Source organism: Branchiostoma floridae, chromosome 9 (genome assembly GCF_000003815.2).
Source record: "Branchiostoma floridae strain S238N-H82 chromosome 9, Bfl_VNyyK, whole genome shotgun sequence".
Taxonomy (NCBI): Eukaryota; Metazoa; Chordata; class Leptocardii; order Amphioxiformes; family Branchiostomatidae; genus Branchiostoma; species Branchiostoma floridae.
Window position 1 is genome coordinate 7577834 of NC_049987.1, and position 15477 is coordinate 7593310.

General features: G+C 42.0%; 3 protein-coding genes across 3 annotated transcripts; 1 reads left to right on the top strand and 2 right to left on the bottom strand.

Annotated features, from left to right (window-relative positions):
* Positions 1 to 1014: 1014 nt before the first annotated feature.
* Positions 1015 to 4636, top strand: LOC118423123 (calcineurin subunit B-like). The gene is made up of 6 exons (XM_035831127.1): positions 1015 to 1198; positions 1383 to 1443; positions 2516 to 2587; positions 2810 to 2980; positions 3433 to 3617; positions 4087 to 4636. Exons 1-6 carry the CDS (start codon positions 1196 to 1198, stop codon positions 4141 to 4143), a joined length of 549 nt encoding a protein of 182 aa, XP_035687020.1. The 5' UTR covers positions 1015 to 1195; the 3' UTR covers positions 4144 to 4636.
* Positions 4637 to 4713: 77 nt separating this feature from the next.
* Positions 4714 to 8681, bottom strand: LOC118423120 (charged multivesicular body protein 3-like). Its single transcript, XM_035831122.1, has 6 exons — positions 8297 to 8681; positions 7448 to 7508; positions 6054 to 6239; positions 5458 to 5579; positions 5055 to 5169; positions 4714 to 4842 (listed from the first exon to the last, which is right to left on the bottom strand). The coding sequence occupies exons 1-6, from the start codon at positions 8351 to 8353 to the stop codon at positions 4730 to 4732; spliced, it is 654 nt and encodes a 217-aa protein (XP_035687015.1). The 5' UTR covers positions 8354 to 8681; the 3' UTR covers positions 4714 to 4729.
* Positions 8682 to 9061: 380 nt separating this feature from the next.
* On the bottom strand, positions 9062 to 11152 carry LOC118423126 (late histone H2B.L4-like). Its single transcript, XM_035831131.1, has 4 exons — positions 11007 to 11152; positions 10405 to 10571; positions 9882 to 10018; positions 9062 to 9410 (listed from the first exon to the last, which is right to left on the bottom strand). The coding sequence occupies exons 2-4, from the start codon at positions 10565 to 10567 to the stop codon at positions 9312 to 9314; spliced, it is 399 nt and encodes a 132-aa protein (XP_035687024.1). The 5' UTR covers positions 10568 to 10571; positions 11007 to 11152; the 3' UTR covers positions 9062 to 9311.
* Positions 11153 to 15477: the final 4325 nt, after the last annotated feature.

The following is a 15477-nucleotide window of genomic DNA, read 5'->3' on the forward strand; positions in this document are numbered from 1 at the left end:
CTCATTTGCATACGGACGATGTGGTTCAACTTCATCTTGGCCACGCCCACTTTTCTTTGTGATGATACTCGAAGTACAAAAATTGAAAAAGTGGACGTTTTATTTGCAAAAAGCTGCAGGAAGAATATTTTGTCGCAGAAGTTAATCATTCTATGAGCTTGGTTGACGAAGAATTCAATGACAATAGATTTTATTACTGTGACGTTATTAGCGTTGAAAGAACTTTCACCATGCTAGTTTCGGTTCAATGTCACCGGTTTGCGTATGGCAACATGTGGACTTTTTAAAGGCGCATAGTTGTAATTTTTACACTTAGCCTAAAAAACGTCGAGCAAAATACACCCCTTTTCTAAATTAGTTTTTAGGCCTTCTTAGAATCTAAGATTGCCAATACTTCACTTTTTAAAGGAGGCTTAAAAAATAATTCTTTAAAAGTGGCGGGTGTGTTGACGAAAAACAAAACTTGGTCAAAACTACGCCACCAATTCTAATCATAACTGATACCATTGCACCGAAATATTTCAGGACTCACTGGACTCTCAAGCGAACTACAACGTTAGTCCCCAGAGATCAGACGGAATCCTGGAATGCCTTCAACCCCGTATTGTAGATTTAACGTTACTAGGACATGTAGGAAGAGGTAACGTTAACGTTATTACAAGAATGTATCACACAACGTTAACGATTATTGTCTATTGGGAAATTTAGATCAATGACTATCTGTATGTTGGGATCTTGTCTGTTTTGGATATATCATGACACGCCTATACAGCCCAAATTAGTCATTCTGGTCACCCGGCCCCGACAACATAATAACGGACATAGTTTTATGGGAACAAAATAAATGTTGTGCACTGTGTACTAGGCGATTCATGCAACTAATGTGAGAGGATATCATTTTATCTGACCTCGCCCTAAATAGTACTCACCATTGATTAAAATACCCGTTCCGTTAGATGTACACCAAATCACCTGAGGCCCATAAGCTGTCGTGCTTACACAAATCGCAAGAAGCGCTGCTGCACAGTCATCATTTTGTTGACCCGGAAGTGATGCTGTGACACCGAATACACCAGCAACAGCAACAGGTGTCTCCTTGGGTGCTTAAAACTCTCTGAAGTTTTGTACTCCAAAAAGCAAACGGTACAGCTACCTCAAAACAGTGATGGTGTCCACGAGATAGCAGTAAGAAAACATGGTAAGTAGAGCAGTACAGTTGTGGTCGTGTACTGTCAATTTATCTTAGTAAAAAAGGTAAGTGTCAAGTAGCGGATTACTATGCATGCATATGCGCGGACTTGGAGGAAACCTATTACGTTATAAACCGTTAACAGTAAGAAAAGTCTGTGATTATGATATTTGTGTTCCTTTATCGCTCCCAGGGTAACCAGGGATCTGTCTTGAGCGAGGAGAAGCTACAGGAGCTGGAGAAGGCCACAAATTGTAAGCCGTACTTCTACTTCGGGTTTACGGAAAAGCCTGGGCCCAGCAGGCTAGCCTGCAGGGTAGCCAGCCTATCCTTTTTGGGCCCCAAGGGTAGGCATGGGGGTTGCAATTCTACCCATTCAGATGCCCTTAATGCATGGGGTTTGGGCCCCCAATGGAATTTCCTTGAAGGAAAACTGTGTCAATGGTAATCCCAGCTGTGGGTGGACTGGATGGAACACGACAGCTAATCATATTAATGGGGGAATGGGGGTGAGGAAATTATAATAAGCAATCAACAATCAGTATCTACTACAGGAACCCTCAGTTACTTAATAACATGGACAAGATACTCCTGTATTCCCTACATGTGGCTGCATTGCCAGTCAGTCCCATGTAGTACAAGGAATATGCTGTCTATCAGTCACATATCCTGCACATAAGAAAGGAACAACACAGACAGCACTACTAGTTGTACATCATACAGTACAAACACACACTCACAGCATGCACACACAAACTTTTTTTTGTAAACAAACGATTATTGATACACTCCTTCAAAGCGTGAGACATCTGTTTTGAATTTGATGTTGACTTGTTCCCCATCCTAGTATTCTTTGTTTCACCTAGTACAGTTACCCCTTCCCTTCAATCTTAACATTCCCAGTATTTTCTGTTGTATAATTGGAATTTAGTATGATTGTTTTCTTACAGACTTGGATGAGCTGTTCATTGCAAGCCCAGCAATATGATCAACTGTTACATTTCCCCCATCCCAGCCCCATCCCACCCACAGCTGGAATTGTCACTGACCCAGTTTTTACTAAGAAAAAAAAAACTGCAGCTACAGGCCAAACCCCATGCATAGCCTTGGGGCCCCCAAAAGGTAGTCTTTCAGGCTAGCCAGCCCAGCTCCTGGGCCCAGGCTTTTCCGTAAACCCTTCTACTTCTAGCTGTAGAAACTGCTCTTAAGTCTTCCAGCTTTATTTTGATTACCAAAGTTTTTATGGCTGTAATGTTATATTGTTACGCTACTTTTGAGAGATTTCTCCAGAATAATAGCTGCTCTGACCTGGTTGTTTTCTTGCAGTCAGTGCTAAAGAAATTACGAAGATTCTGAAGAGATATGGAGCCTTGGACAGTTCACCCAATGGGGAAGAGGGTAAATGTTGAAATGATAATATTGTTGATATCAATTGTACAAATGGTTTGCAGTAGTTTCCTGTTGACAAAGTTATCTTGCCTGCAACAGCTTTGGCATTTCTATTCATTTTTGTTTGCCTAATCTTGTGTACCGTTTATTGTATATTATATTGTTCAGTGGTTTACTGTTCTGACCTTTGTATTTCATTTACTTACTTATTTCTTTTTCAACAATCTTCAGGAATTCCTATAACCAAATTCCTGAACATCCCTGAGGTGGTTGGGAATCCCATCATGCCGTGCGTGTTTGCCAAGTTCAGTGGCCCACGGGGTGGTAACCTCGGACCTGAACCGTTCCTCCTGCTTTTCTCCATGTTACATCCAGATCAGCCAATGGACAAGAAGCAAAAGTGTGAGTAATTTGATTTGATAATTTGTTCGAGTCAATCTGAGAGCATAATTTTCTGTATCATCACTGAACTCAGAAAAGACTCTACTAACTTCATGTGCTAACATATGTGTGCAGTATTTTATTGGTATTTGTTTTGCTCTTAGCTGATATGGGAAAGAAAATTCCCAACAGTCCTTAGACGCTTTACCTGACTCCCCGTGCTAGCGGACATGAGATCGAGAGGTCATGGGTTCGATTCCTGGCATTCCTCGCTAGACATTGTGTCCTTGGGAAAGGTACTTTCCTCATTCCACCCAGGTGTAAAATGAGTACCTGACTTAAAAGGCGATGAAGGAAAGGGATGAGCTCTGCCTTCCAATATCGTGCCCTAGACACACTCTGAAAGGCTCCCTTCATCTTTACCTTATATCTAACTGTGACAACTTTTTACCCTGCTCCCTGTCATTCCCCAGTTGCGTTTGACATGCTGGATGTGGACAGCCAGGACCAGCTGGGGTTTGAGGAGCTGTTCAGCCTGTACAAGCTGCTGTACAGCCCTGCGCTGTCTGACCAGAAGATCTCCCACCTGACTGCACAGGTGCTGTTCCGGGACGACCTGGCCACGCCTGGTTACATCAACTTTGACGAGTTCTGCCAGGTGGGTTGAAATGTTATGACAAAACTTAAACTTTACCATATCAACAATAGTAACCGACACTAGTGTTTGCCAGAAAAAGTTAAGTCTTGTCATAATGCCATTTACCAACACAGATGAACTTTCATTTTGTCATGACGATGAAAGATCATTTGCATACGATAGCGGCATTTTAAAATGTTTCTGACACGAAAATATGATTACCTTTAATTGATGTTCAATTTGATGAATAACCTTCTGATATTGGTGAACATGGACCCAGACAAATCATACTCCAGGTCTTATTCCTACCTCTAGGCAATCAAATTCAGAATTTGAGGCCATGACTCCCTAGAATATTCTTTCTGGTAGGAAACAACAAATGTTTTGTAGTTGTCTGTAATCATGATTATTATACACTGTATGATGGGCACTTTGGGCACTAAAGAAAGTCTTGATGATGTAATAATTGACTTGTCTCATTTCCTTCCAGCTTGTTCCAGTGTCAGAAATCAAGAGCAGACTGACAGTGCAGCTGCAGCTGTCCTGACATTCCTTCTGTTTTGTTCTGTGGGCTTCCTGTAGTATTTTATTTTACTTATCCGAAAGCACACTGACATCCTCATGTTATTCAAGACAATTTCAGTGATCATGTATGTGGTATATTTACACGTGAGGCAACCTACATCATTCTAACTCAAGAATTGACAAAAATTACTGTGCAACAATCAGACAAATACTGTAATTTCATAGTATCTAAAGTCATCATATGAACACTGTTTTACAAGTGACAAAAACACTAGATCTCTGTAAACCGCATGATGCTGGATAGATAGTGTTTGAAACTATGATGTTTTTGTGTGGTAAATGTGGAGAAGAAACCTGTGTAACGTTAAAAATATGTTATAAGATCTTTTAACTAAGACAAATTCACATTGTATGCCAACTTTTGCAAAATACATTTGTGAATTGTGAGCGCTTTCAAAGATTTGATGCTACCATGTGGTCAGAAATTTGTATGTACTACATATTTTGTAAAAAAATTGAAAAAAGATGTGTCTTTATAGGACTAAGGAATTCTATTTTTTGCTACAGTGTGTCATCTACTAGTAGAATATAAAGCATTCTGTATTGCTTCAGTCATTTGCTGCTGTTTTCTCTTTCTGTTCTTGTGTTGAGGCGGCATCCTCCGCTTTACTCCCATCACTTAGCTCACCACTTACTACTGCCGGTGCCTTCCCAAGGGCTCCTACAAAAGTCAGATATTGTTAGAACAGAAAAATTTAACTACTGTTTAACTGCAAGACTAAATTTTTTCGATGTAATGATTGTATATTATACTGGGTATCAGATACATGAGCATTGGTGCAATTTTGATAGCAACCACTAGAGAGCGCAAAATAAACTGCTATGTATATTACCGCCACTAGGTGGCGCAGGTGAACGGTCTCCTTTACCCACCTTGTGTCAGTTCAAACAACACTTTTTCCACCTCCTCCTCTGCAAGGGCGTCCACTTCTTCCTGGTCTTCCATGTCGTCAAAAGCGTCCTCAAGCACCTCCTCTATAACGCCGGCCTGCGGTGGTGAATAGTGAAGAAGTACGAAAACATGACCGGCAGTTTGTAACATTTTTGCTATATGTCATCAGGAGACCGTGAATATACCATCGTTTATTTAGGCTCGAGCTCGTTCTGTATGGTGGTTGTTTCATGCTGAACGCTTAACGATGCCGTGCAAAAAATAGTCAAAATCGCATAACTGTCCGGAATTATTGTTTGTTTCTTTGATTGACTGGTTTTATTTTTCATCGTTTGATCACATTTGTTTTGCAAGCTTGAGATGTTATGAAGTGCGTCTATTTACCTTGAGCATCTCCTTGGTCAGATCAGACACCGTTTTCTGGATCTGAGACACCTGGAGTAGAGACTGCATGTCCTTCATGATGTCAGCACTCGACTCGAAGGCGTTCACCAGGCGTACATTGGCTGCAAATCGGGTGGAAAATTTGTATGAGTAAAGTGCCAGACAACCCGGGTCTGGCATGCAACCTTGTTTAGCATTAGGCTCTGGGAAGGTAACGACTTTGAGAACTGTTTGGAAGGCTATGGTCGTGTACACGCTATCATACTGCATCTGGAAACTACTGAACTTGAAATTAAAAAAACACGATATCCGCCATGATTGCTAGCCAAAACGAACAAGGCAACATGGCCAAGCTAGGCAAAGCGTGCCAAAGCATATTGATCACCGCATAAATAGCAACATGATATCTAGGCACACCATTGATAAATTAATTTTGAGAACTGATTATCTATCCCATTTATTTTGTTAAGAAAAATTATTCAAGCCTTGAGAAACGACATAATTCAAATACTGTAGCCAACTATGAGTATGGGTTTGTGTAGCATCTCATTTCACCACTCTAACTTTTGTTCATGAAAGAGAAAATGATAACCCACCTAACTGAAGTTTGAGGTTGTTTTCCACGGCGTTGAGTTTGGCCTTAGCTGCGTACAGCCGCGTCACTGCCTTCCGGTTCTGCACGATCTGACGGGCCAGTTGTACGCATGCGTCCTTCGAACCTCTCTTCTTCTTTGCCGCCTCGCGAATCTTCTTCTTCGTGTCAGCTTCTGCGCGACCAAGTGCTGAGGTTTGAGCAACAAAAGACCTAACTTTAATCTTGCCCTCAAATTCTATATCTAAATCGCCAGTTAATCTCGGAACAGATTTGTGGCTCTGACTCGGACAACTCAAGTGTGTCTAGCCTCCATAGCAGGCTCTTTACGGGCATGCGGCACAAGCGACCTAGTACAAAAAGGAATGGCCAGCACTTGAAAGTGTATGATTTTACTATAACGTTAATACCCAAAGAGCATGCTATGCCGGCTATAGTGCGTCAATGTAACAACAAAATGGTCTCAAAAAAACGTGCAGGGTTAATCGAAGCCACCTAGGCTGGGTGTCATCCTATTTAGTTTACCGGTACCGGGGCTCCCATACCCGCTCCCCCAAAACCAAATAGGATGACGTCGATAAAGGTAAAGCCTCTTGCCAGGTAATGAGATACACATACGTACTAGTACTCAATACAAATGTTACTCAGGCAGCGCGACTGGATAGGTTTTGTAAACCGACGGCCGTTTACAAAACTTATGCAGTTGCTTGAATAACTTTTGTGCCAAGTAAACTAGGATGGCACCAACTTGATCCAGTCCTGCCAAAGAGAGAGGCAGACAAGAAAAAACGCGACCACTTCAATCCATTGCGAGCTCCCAGACCGTAACCTTTGTTTGGAGAATAATTTCGCTTACGAAGTTACGTGAACGAAACTACCGACGCACCTGCTGTGTTGCTTAGCGACGTACCCAGGGGGATCAAACAAACTATAAAATTCCAGCTGAGTTGTTCATAAACATGGCTCGAGGACTAGTCCACAACTTCTGTGGGGAGGGCGCCTGACGGAAATTTTAAGAATCATATACCTCGAAACGCGTTACAAAGTTGGGCAGATGTCAGTATCTGACGTGTTACAATGTCAATGGCGCATTACAGAAGCAAGTTTCAATGGTTGATACTACGGCCTTCTTTACGGGCATGATAAGGATTGTATCGCCATGCATATTTCACAAGAAAGTAAACTTGTTGTAATGATATAGTTGGCACTAAGTTCTGTACAGACGTCACGCATAATGGTTATGCCGGTAGACCAGAACAAAACATATATCGCCCTCATATCCAAACTTTGCTATATCCACCCCTGGCATATTGCTGGTATCATTAGAGTGTTCCTGTACTTGAAGACCTACCCACCCAGTTTGAGTAACTATCATTTCAACACCATGAAAAAACTCACCGCCAATTTCTCTGTCCAAGATCCGATGTTCCTGCTTCAACTGTCGCTGCCACGCTCGGATCTGAATATATAAGAAAACGTTTTAAAGTAACACCATACAAAGGAAATCGAGAGACCGTTGTACACGTGTTTTAATCAACGTTCCCTGACAATTGCAAATGCCTTAATAGTTGCCAGATCTTAGAAGCCATCCAAGGACAGTAGCACTACCTGTACAAAGGAAACTATTACAGTAATATCCACCGGACCGTGGAAAGTACCTGCTGGAATGAGGTGTTCAAAGACGCGTCATGAATAATACATGAATAGCAATAAAGTCGACATGAGAAAGCCATAAGACATTACGTTCAGATATTCCTGCAGTTAGCCTGGTACACAGTCGTATTATAGCTCTTAGTTTCTTCTGTTCTCTCTGCAAATATATTGCAGAGAGGACAGAAGAGACCCGGGAGTTATAAGTATAGATGGCTGGATACCAGGCTAACATCGTGTTTATGTTGTGTGTCGTTATGTTGCTTTACGGCGAAGATCACTTCATCTTGTTTCTGTCAATATCTCAGTAGTTGGCAAGATTTAAGCTTGTTTGTTTACTCTCAACTTGGCAACTTTAGTGTGTGCCGATGCTATATTAGATAGGGGTACAAAGTTCAAAGCCCCCACTTATCTGTCAAAAAGGTGTGGGAAAATTGAGTAGTTGTCACTAGAAACCCTCAATTTTCTTCAACCTTGAAAGCTGTTCTAAGAGATTTTTCTGCAATTCATCATACCCCATAAGTTTTGTCAATCTTTGACAGGTACCTGTTGTATACATGGTGTATTGTTCAGCGAATAAAGGCGGAAATTGCTCACCTTGTCTCTGGGGTTGTCTGGTGTTGGTTTCTTCTTGACACTTGCGCCGATGCCCATATCTATGACCCTGAACTTGAGACGTTCCGTCAACCTCCAGAAGAGACAGTGACGGTCCACTGGAGGCGCATCTCAGTAAAGAACGTGTAGCTACAGCCTACACTTTGCGGTGAACTTGGACAAACGTTACAAGAAATGTTACTCGGCTACTTGGGTTACGCACGTCAAGGTACCGAAGTCGAAGGTTACATTTGAACCTAGGGGGGTTTATAAAAGTGCAACTGAGATGTCGTTTTTGTCTCAAGCGGGTACCCTGTTGTTGTCAACGCATGTAACGCAAAGTGCGATCGTCCGAAGAGGTATATTTTTGGTGTATATTGTGCATTTTTGAGGGTAATGTTGATCGAACAACCCGCAAAATGGCGCGGCCGAGTCTTGGTGGAGCTTCCTGGTTCAAAGATTACTTGTAACCACGTAACGTTACTTCTAACCTTCAGCTGTTTACTTCCAGCTCACTGCAGAATGTAATCTGTTCCGTGGTTCATAGAAACAGTGACGTCGGATGAAATAGAAATGGCTACTGACTGGCTATAAAGTCAAGGCATTGCGCCAGCAACAAGAGAATGGAGTTGCGTTACATGATGATTCGAGTTCTTAAAATTTAGTTACTTACGTTTCAGTGTCAATATATCAATATGCACGAGTTAGTATTCTATTCAAAAAGTAACTACCGTAGGTTAAAGTAAGTGAGCCCAAAACACGAGCTTGTTAGCTGAACAGCAAGCCATTTAATAGCGCAAAGGGGAGAAAATATATCACAAGGTACATAACGTTATTACAAATCTTGAAAAATAAAGATTTTGCAAATATAACTATAAGAACGTAACGTTCAGGAATAAGAACACAGGCATCCAATCATAGTGCGTGCTACACCTAGTGATCGTTTATCTGCAATATGAGTTAAACCGCTAAATGACTCTTCTAAGCCGCTTTGACTTGCTGACTGGGTCAGGTTCATTCACTTGGTGCTGGTGTACTTGGTGACGGCCTTGGTCCCCTCACTGACCGCGTGCTTGGCCAGCTCTCCAGGCAGGAGCAGCCTCACAACGGTCTGGATCTACAGAGATGCACGAGAAGAGATACGTATCGAGAAAGACTTATGATAGACTTTTTAGTCACATGTATCTTTAATTCTGAAATCCTGATAACGTTAAATGGGGTGGACTTCGCATATGGCTAATTGGACGGAGGAAAGAAAGGAGAGAAGGAATGAAGCAATAGATGAAGAAATGAAAAAAGGACACTCATTTAGAACTCTATATACATACTAAGTTCTGAATGACTGTCCTCCTTTCATTTCTTCATTTTCATTGCTTCATATTGCTTTGCATATGTTCTCCTCTTTAAAAAAAATACAATTTCGAAACCAGTCATTTAACCATCATATTGTTATTGACGGCTCGGTTTTCTTAATCTCCAACCAGATCCGGTGCGTAGTGTATAGTATCAAACATCCCGTTTGACTCCCTTAGATTTTGATACTATCTTATGGCACCGTAGGATCTGCTTGGAGATTAGGTTTTCTTACCTCTCGACTGGAGACTGTCTGTTTCTTGTTGTAGTGCGCCAGTCGCGAGGCCTCGCCAGCCATCCGCTCAAACACGTCGTTCACGAAGGAGTTCATGATGTTCATGGCTTTGCTGGAGATCCCGACATCAGGGTGAACTATGGAGATAGAAGACAGGGACAAGATTTGAAAGAGGAACCACATTTTCGCACACTTGATGATTTGATTTGATATTGTTATTGAATATGCTTTGTCATTCTTTTGAGTTTGCCTAAGTTCTTTGTATGATTTATTTATCCGGAAGGATACTCACTATTTTATGTTGTATTATTGTGAACTTATGATTTATCCAAACCTGTATTGATAACGATTGTCTTATTTATTATGATTTTGTAAGGGCTCCCTAGGTAATCAGCTAACTGAAGGGACCATCCTGAAGACTTTTTAAAAATCAGGTTGCTTGTGGGTCATTTTCTATGTGTTGTTCGCTAGAATATCTATTTTTAAAATTATCAAGTGTGCATTGGAACATTTTTGGCACTACCTTGCTTCAGCACCTTGTAGATGTAGCTGTTGTAGGTCTCTTTCCGATTCCGGTGATGACGTCGGCGTGCCTTCCCATGAGGCCTTGTGTCAGGTTCAGGTGAAGAGGCGCTGTCCGCGCGGACCTTGAGGTTGTTGTTGTTGTTGATGGACTTCGGCGGCATTCTACTAATAGAATATCACAGAGACAAAGCAAGGCAGAGAAATAATGCTTATAATAAATATTGATAGAAAGTTGATACAACTGCTTTGATTCTGCAGACCATGTGATAGTCAATAAATTTCTTTTGATTCTGAAGACCATTGTCTCTAATGTCAATGTCAAGTCTATGATGTATACTACACTGTCACCCAAGCTGATGTTCTATGACGTTTGATAGCTATCAAACAAACAAACAGACAAAAAACAAACAAAAACAACGCGACCGTGGGACAAATGGTGAGGGATACGCACGCCTCGTCAGTTATATCAAATTGATTCTGTACATATGCGGACAGGGTTAAAAGGTAGAAGACTTTAGTAAAATAACTTGAAAACACCATTAAATATTCAATTTACAACGGTACCTTTCCATGCGATAAGGCCATAAAATATCTACTCACGTCTTCTTCGAAGATGTGCGCTCAAATATCAACCCGAAAACTCGCGTTTCTGGATCTCCGACGCTAAGGCGATGTTTCCCCTGCCACGTCGACTGAAACTGCGCAGACAATGGACCGAATTTTCCAGAGAGTTTCTCACACCTGTAGACCGTGCACACCTGCAAATGTCGTCACGTTTCACCTGAAGGGTTTTGAAGTAGCCAATGGAAAAGTGAATCAGTTAATAAGCTCCGCCTCAGCTGTAGTTATCATTCATGTCGTTCTCTTTGCTGACTCAATCATAAATCAGTTCTGAAAATTTCCCCAGCTGTTTTTATTCATTCTACCTATTTCTTCATCTATTTCTGTTGACAGCGTGCATGTGGCTTTCTCATTTACTGGACACTGGTTTTCAGAGAGGCCATTGGGTACATACACACAAACACTACAACTGGTAACGATATTGGTAATTAATTGTGTTACGCTGAGGGGCGGTTATACCAGCGTCCGGCTATATGTTCTTAAGGCAAAGACACGTTTGTACATCAAATACCAAAGTCGTTAACATCCATTGGCATAATACCGGCCGGTTTACTGCAAGTTCTCAAGCAATGGCTAATTTGGCAAATGATCAACGCATCATTTTCTCCAGTTACATGTTGCTGTTACAGCTTGCCTTTGCCACTTCTTCTGTGTATATTATTTTGTCTCTCTTGTCCTGCTAAAAACATAATATCGTAATTGGAACACACCGCGGAATTGCACGGAGAACGGGCGCGTGGTTGGAAGGGGGTGCAATAATACAGGCCGAACGAAACACGGCACAATTAACTGCCGCTATGTACCTTTATACATCCTCTGTTGTTCCTTCCTTTCCTGTTAGTAGTTGCACAAAACAAAAACCTGCATGAGCATACAAAAAGTCATGAGAAAATGGGCGTATACTGACAAGTAGAGCTGGGTACCGGTACAGAGAATTCAGGTCCAGGTCCGGTTCAGGTCCAAAGGATCAGGTCCAGGTCCGGACCTGAACCTGGACCTGATTCAGTATGACTCATACCAATGGTCCATTTTACTACAAAGAAATCTGTTTGGTGGAGTATTAGACTTACACTGGCGTTTTAAAATCCTACAAAGCTAACTGCACCTGTACGATTGGCTGTAAAACTTGGTAGAAATGACTATAAACTCTACTCTACTTCACTCTTGTTATTTTCTTCCACCTGCAAGCGCCAAAACGTGTGAATGTCTGATAAGATAATCTGTTAATTTTCTAATCGGTCCAACATTCGGTCCGCCTAATTTTTTCAGATCCGGTTTTTCTGGACCGGTCCAATAAGAAAAACCGGTTTTGTACCGGTACGCTGTACCGATACCCAGCCCTACTGACAAGAATTTTCATTTAATTTTGGTCCGTCACAACCGCTATGACGAAAAAATTTACTGTTGGCGAAGCATTAAAAATGGCGGGAAAATTGCGACGTACGTTCAATTTGACCCATTCAGCCGTAGATCCGGGCGATAATGCAACGGTTCTTCACACTTTTACACGAGTTGTAGGTCACCAAAAGAAATTCAAGATTGCTGTTGAATCATGCTCGTCTTGTGCCGTGAGCACATGTGATTATTATCTACAAATCTGGCGATGAACGTGACAGTGTGATTGTCCCACGACGAGCTCGCCTGCCCCGAAAATGAACTGAAAACTTTTGGCCGTGTTGTCTTCGAATGCACTGTTATCGAAGCCTTTTTGAAAATGTGTGAAATACGTGGATGTCTGAAGTGTGCATACCTCGGAAATTACTGGTGCTGCGCTAGTGGATCACCGAAAATTTATCGTTTATGTCATTGGCCGGTATAAGTATTCCGGCCGGTATTATGCCAATGGATGTTATACATAATGGTAGTCGTTATCCATGCAATCTCTTCCCCTTCAGTCAATGTACAATAAGATATAACTCTTCGTGGGGTCTCATTTATGGTAATTTTACCATTGAGGACAAAAAATTTTGTTTTAAGACTATTTGGGAAGAAAAACCTCTAATCACGCATTCTTTAATTTTGTACAAAGATTAAGACAGTTGCTCAGTACGTTAGCACTGAAAACGCAAATGTAATTAATTGAAATGACCTCGACACAGTACTGGACCAATAACACGCTCGAATAGGCACAGTTGTATAACCTCAGGGTCCTTATTGTATGTTTCCTCGTACATTGAATTATATAGTAATAGATCCTTCCCTCTCTGGACCTACGCCCCCTGGAGGTTCACTCCCAAGTGCAGGAGGTTTAGGGCACTTTGGACAATGTCCCTTTGATTGAGTGCACGATGTCTATGAAATTTTAATCCAAACGTCCATTTTGTGGCTAGAACAGCCTTTGTGCTTTGTTTGACGTATAAAGGCGTAGAACATCTGCGCCTAGAGCCCCACTATTCTTACGCAAATGTCTGCGTTATTTGTCCCAAGTTATAAGCCACTCTCACAATGAACTGTCCATTATATTGGGACACACTTTTCAATGTTCAAAGTATAAACGACATATGTACTCTATTCTTTCTTTTACAAGTGTGATACTAATACATTTAGCTTCGTGTAGGTAGCTTTTGAATGCATACTACATTCCATTATTTCCGTACGACGTACGTGAAAATTTACTAGTGCGAGGCATTCATGGACTGGTTCTACCTGATCGTGGTATCTTTCGTGGTAAGTCTTTCCTTAGCTATCGATTTAGATTTGAGAGCAAAATTGATTTCGGCAACGAATTCAACAACCACAAAGGTTTAGATGTGTTTTTATTTTCAAGTTCGTAGATTCAAGTCTCGTTTGTGTACTACCAGGATAGTCCGTAGGTGGCGCTTCTACTACACCGAAAAGGCCGTGCCCCGTGGCAAGCGGCTAGCCTGATTAAATCTCGCTTATAGCAGCCCGCCAAACATCCGCCAGTTACAGCCCTGGACAGCGGAGTTTGTGTTACACAGACTAGCAAGCGGCATCCTCCGAATCGAATTTGACCTTTCTCTGTGGGCAATTTGGCAAATTGGCATACAGTGTATTTCGTTAGCATTTATGGCATTTTTTTCTATGTAGATGTAAGGCTCCGGCTCAGTATCAGTGTTTTACGGCGTTGCGCAACCTCCTTGGTATTACCGAGTTATGCACCTTTGCAACTCTTCACCGTCTTGAATGGGTACCCGGGTAGGAGACGTGTCGTCAGAAAGTATACCTGTTATGATGTTACACATGAAAGGCGTGCTAAATGTTGCACAAAAAGCCGTAAAACATACTGCGACAGGTCCTCACATGTCTTGCATCTGCCTGGAGGTTTAATAGGGAACACTCTTCTCTGTTCTTACCGATTATGACCCCCCCCCCCCCCCCCCAAATTTGGCAAATACACTGGGCAATACAGTACCTGGCCTGATGACCGAATAGATGAGCTACTAGTATGTCAAGGCTACGTTTGACATTTGATTAACATTAATGCTGTTTTATCGAGTAGATTCGTCGCCTAGAAGTGGTCAAAGGCCCTTGCCTGCAACAATCTCGTTAAAAAATATCAAACTCCTTGCCAAGATCATAAAATGAGGAGTACTTTCAAGCAGAGGTTAGGCTCTGGCTTTTGGGCGTTTCTGTCGGGCTTTCTCTTTTGTCCGCCTGGCTAGTCGGATAGCGAAGCCTCACCTCTTTTGGAGGGTGTATAACACTACAGACTAGAAAATGTTGTCCGCTTCTCTCCAAGCAGAGGCTGGGCTCCACCTGCTTAACTGTGTTTTGGTGCATTTATATTCTGTTTGGCCACATTTTCTTCATTTGCCGGAGGATATGAATTAAAAAGGGGACAAAATAGAGAGCTGGATAAAAAAAACTACAACGGTCGTGTAAAAATACCCAGTCGGGACCGAACCTCTGCTTGAAGAGTAGTTGTCCGTCGGATAGGAGTGCGACAGAGGGATCTGAAGGCGATGTCAGCACGTCGGCGTGAATGAGCACACATGGAGAGCGGCACTCGCCGGGAAAGGACGTGCCGGGCCCGACACATTGCAGGACACCTCGGTCTTCCACCTCTGATGGTTGATTTTATAACTATGTCTAGTCCCTTTCCTTGCACCATTGTCCCTTGTCTCTACCAGATCCTGGTAAACTAGTAGAAAATGGCCAAATAGACAACATGACAGGAGTTAGCCGGCCTGTGAGTACAATATGCGACCTAGGTAAACTGTTCTCCCAGGCCGGTTAAGTATTCTGAATCTGATATGTTATCCATCCTTTCGGCAAATTTCTACTATTTTTCCGACGACCTGTGAAGTCTGGTAGAGACAACATTTTCCTATCCAGAGAAGTAATGTTACATACACAGTACTGTAGCTCACTAGACTGCAGTTCAGCAAGACTTGCCCAGATATTCCCTGTGCCCCCATCCCAATCCACACTCGTGTTAGGACGTACTCAGTCACACATTTAAACTAAAAACCACAAACTCGTCATT

Bases quoted from the DNA above. Each gene is read 5' to 3' on its own strand.
- LOC118423120 (XM_035831122.1), bottom strand. From the start codon at position 8,353: ATGGGCATCGGCGCAAGTGTCAAGAAGAAACCAACACCAGACAACCCC. The intron at 7,509-8,296 runs GTGAGCAATTTC...TTATATATTCAG, and splicing joins CAGACAACCCCAGAGACAAG to ATCCGAGCGTGGCAGCGACA. The intron at 4,843-5,054 runs GTGGGTAAAGGA...TGACTTTTGTAG, and splicing joins GTTGTTTGAACTGACACAAG to GAGCCCTTGGGAAGGCACCG.
- LOC118423123 (XM_035831127.1), top strand. The intron at 2,588-2,809 runs GTAAATGTTGAA...AACAATCTTCAG, and splicing joins TTCACCCAATGGGGAAGAGG to GAATTCCTATAACCAAATTC. The intron at 3,618-4,086 runs GTGGGTTGAAAT...ATTTCCTTCCAG, and splicing joins ACTTTGACGAGTTCTGCCAG to CTTGTTCCAGTGTCAGAAAT.
- LOC118423126 (XM_035831131.1), bottom strand. From the start codon at position 10,567: ATGCCGCCGAAGTCCATCAACAACAACAACAACCTCAAGGTCCGCGCG. The intron at 10,019-10,404 runs GTAGTGCCAAAA...CTATCTCCATAG, and splicing joins CTACAAGGTGCTGAAGCAAG to TTCACCCTGATGTCGGGATC. The intron at 9,411-9,881 runs GTAAGAAAACCT...GCATCTCTGTAG, and splicing joins AGACAGTCTCCAGTCGAGAG to ATCCAGACCGTTGTGAGGCT.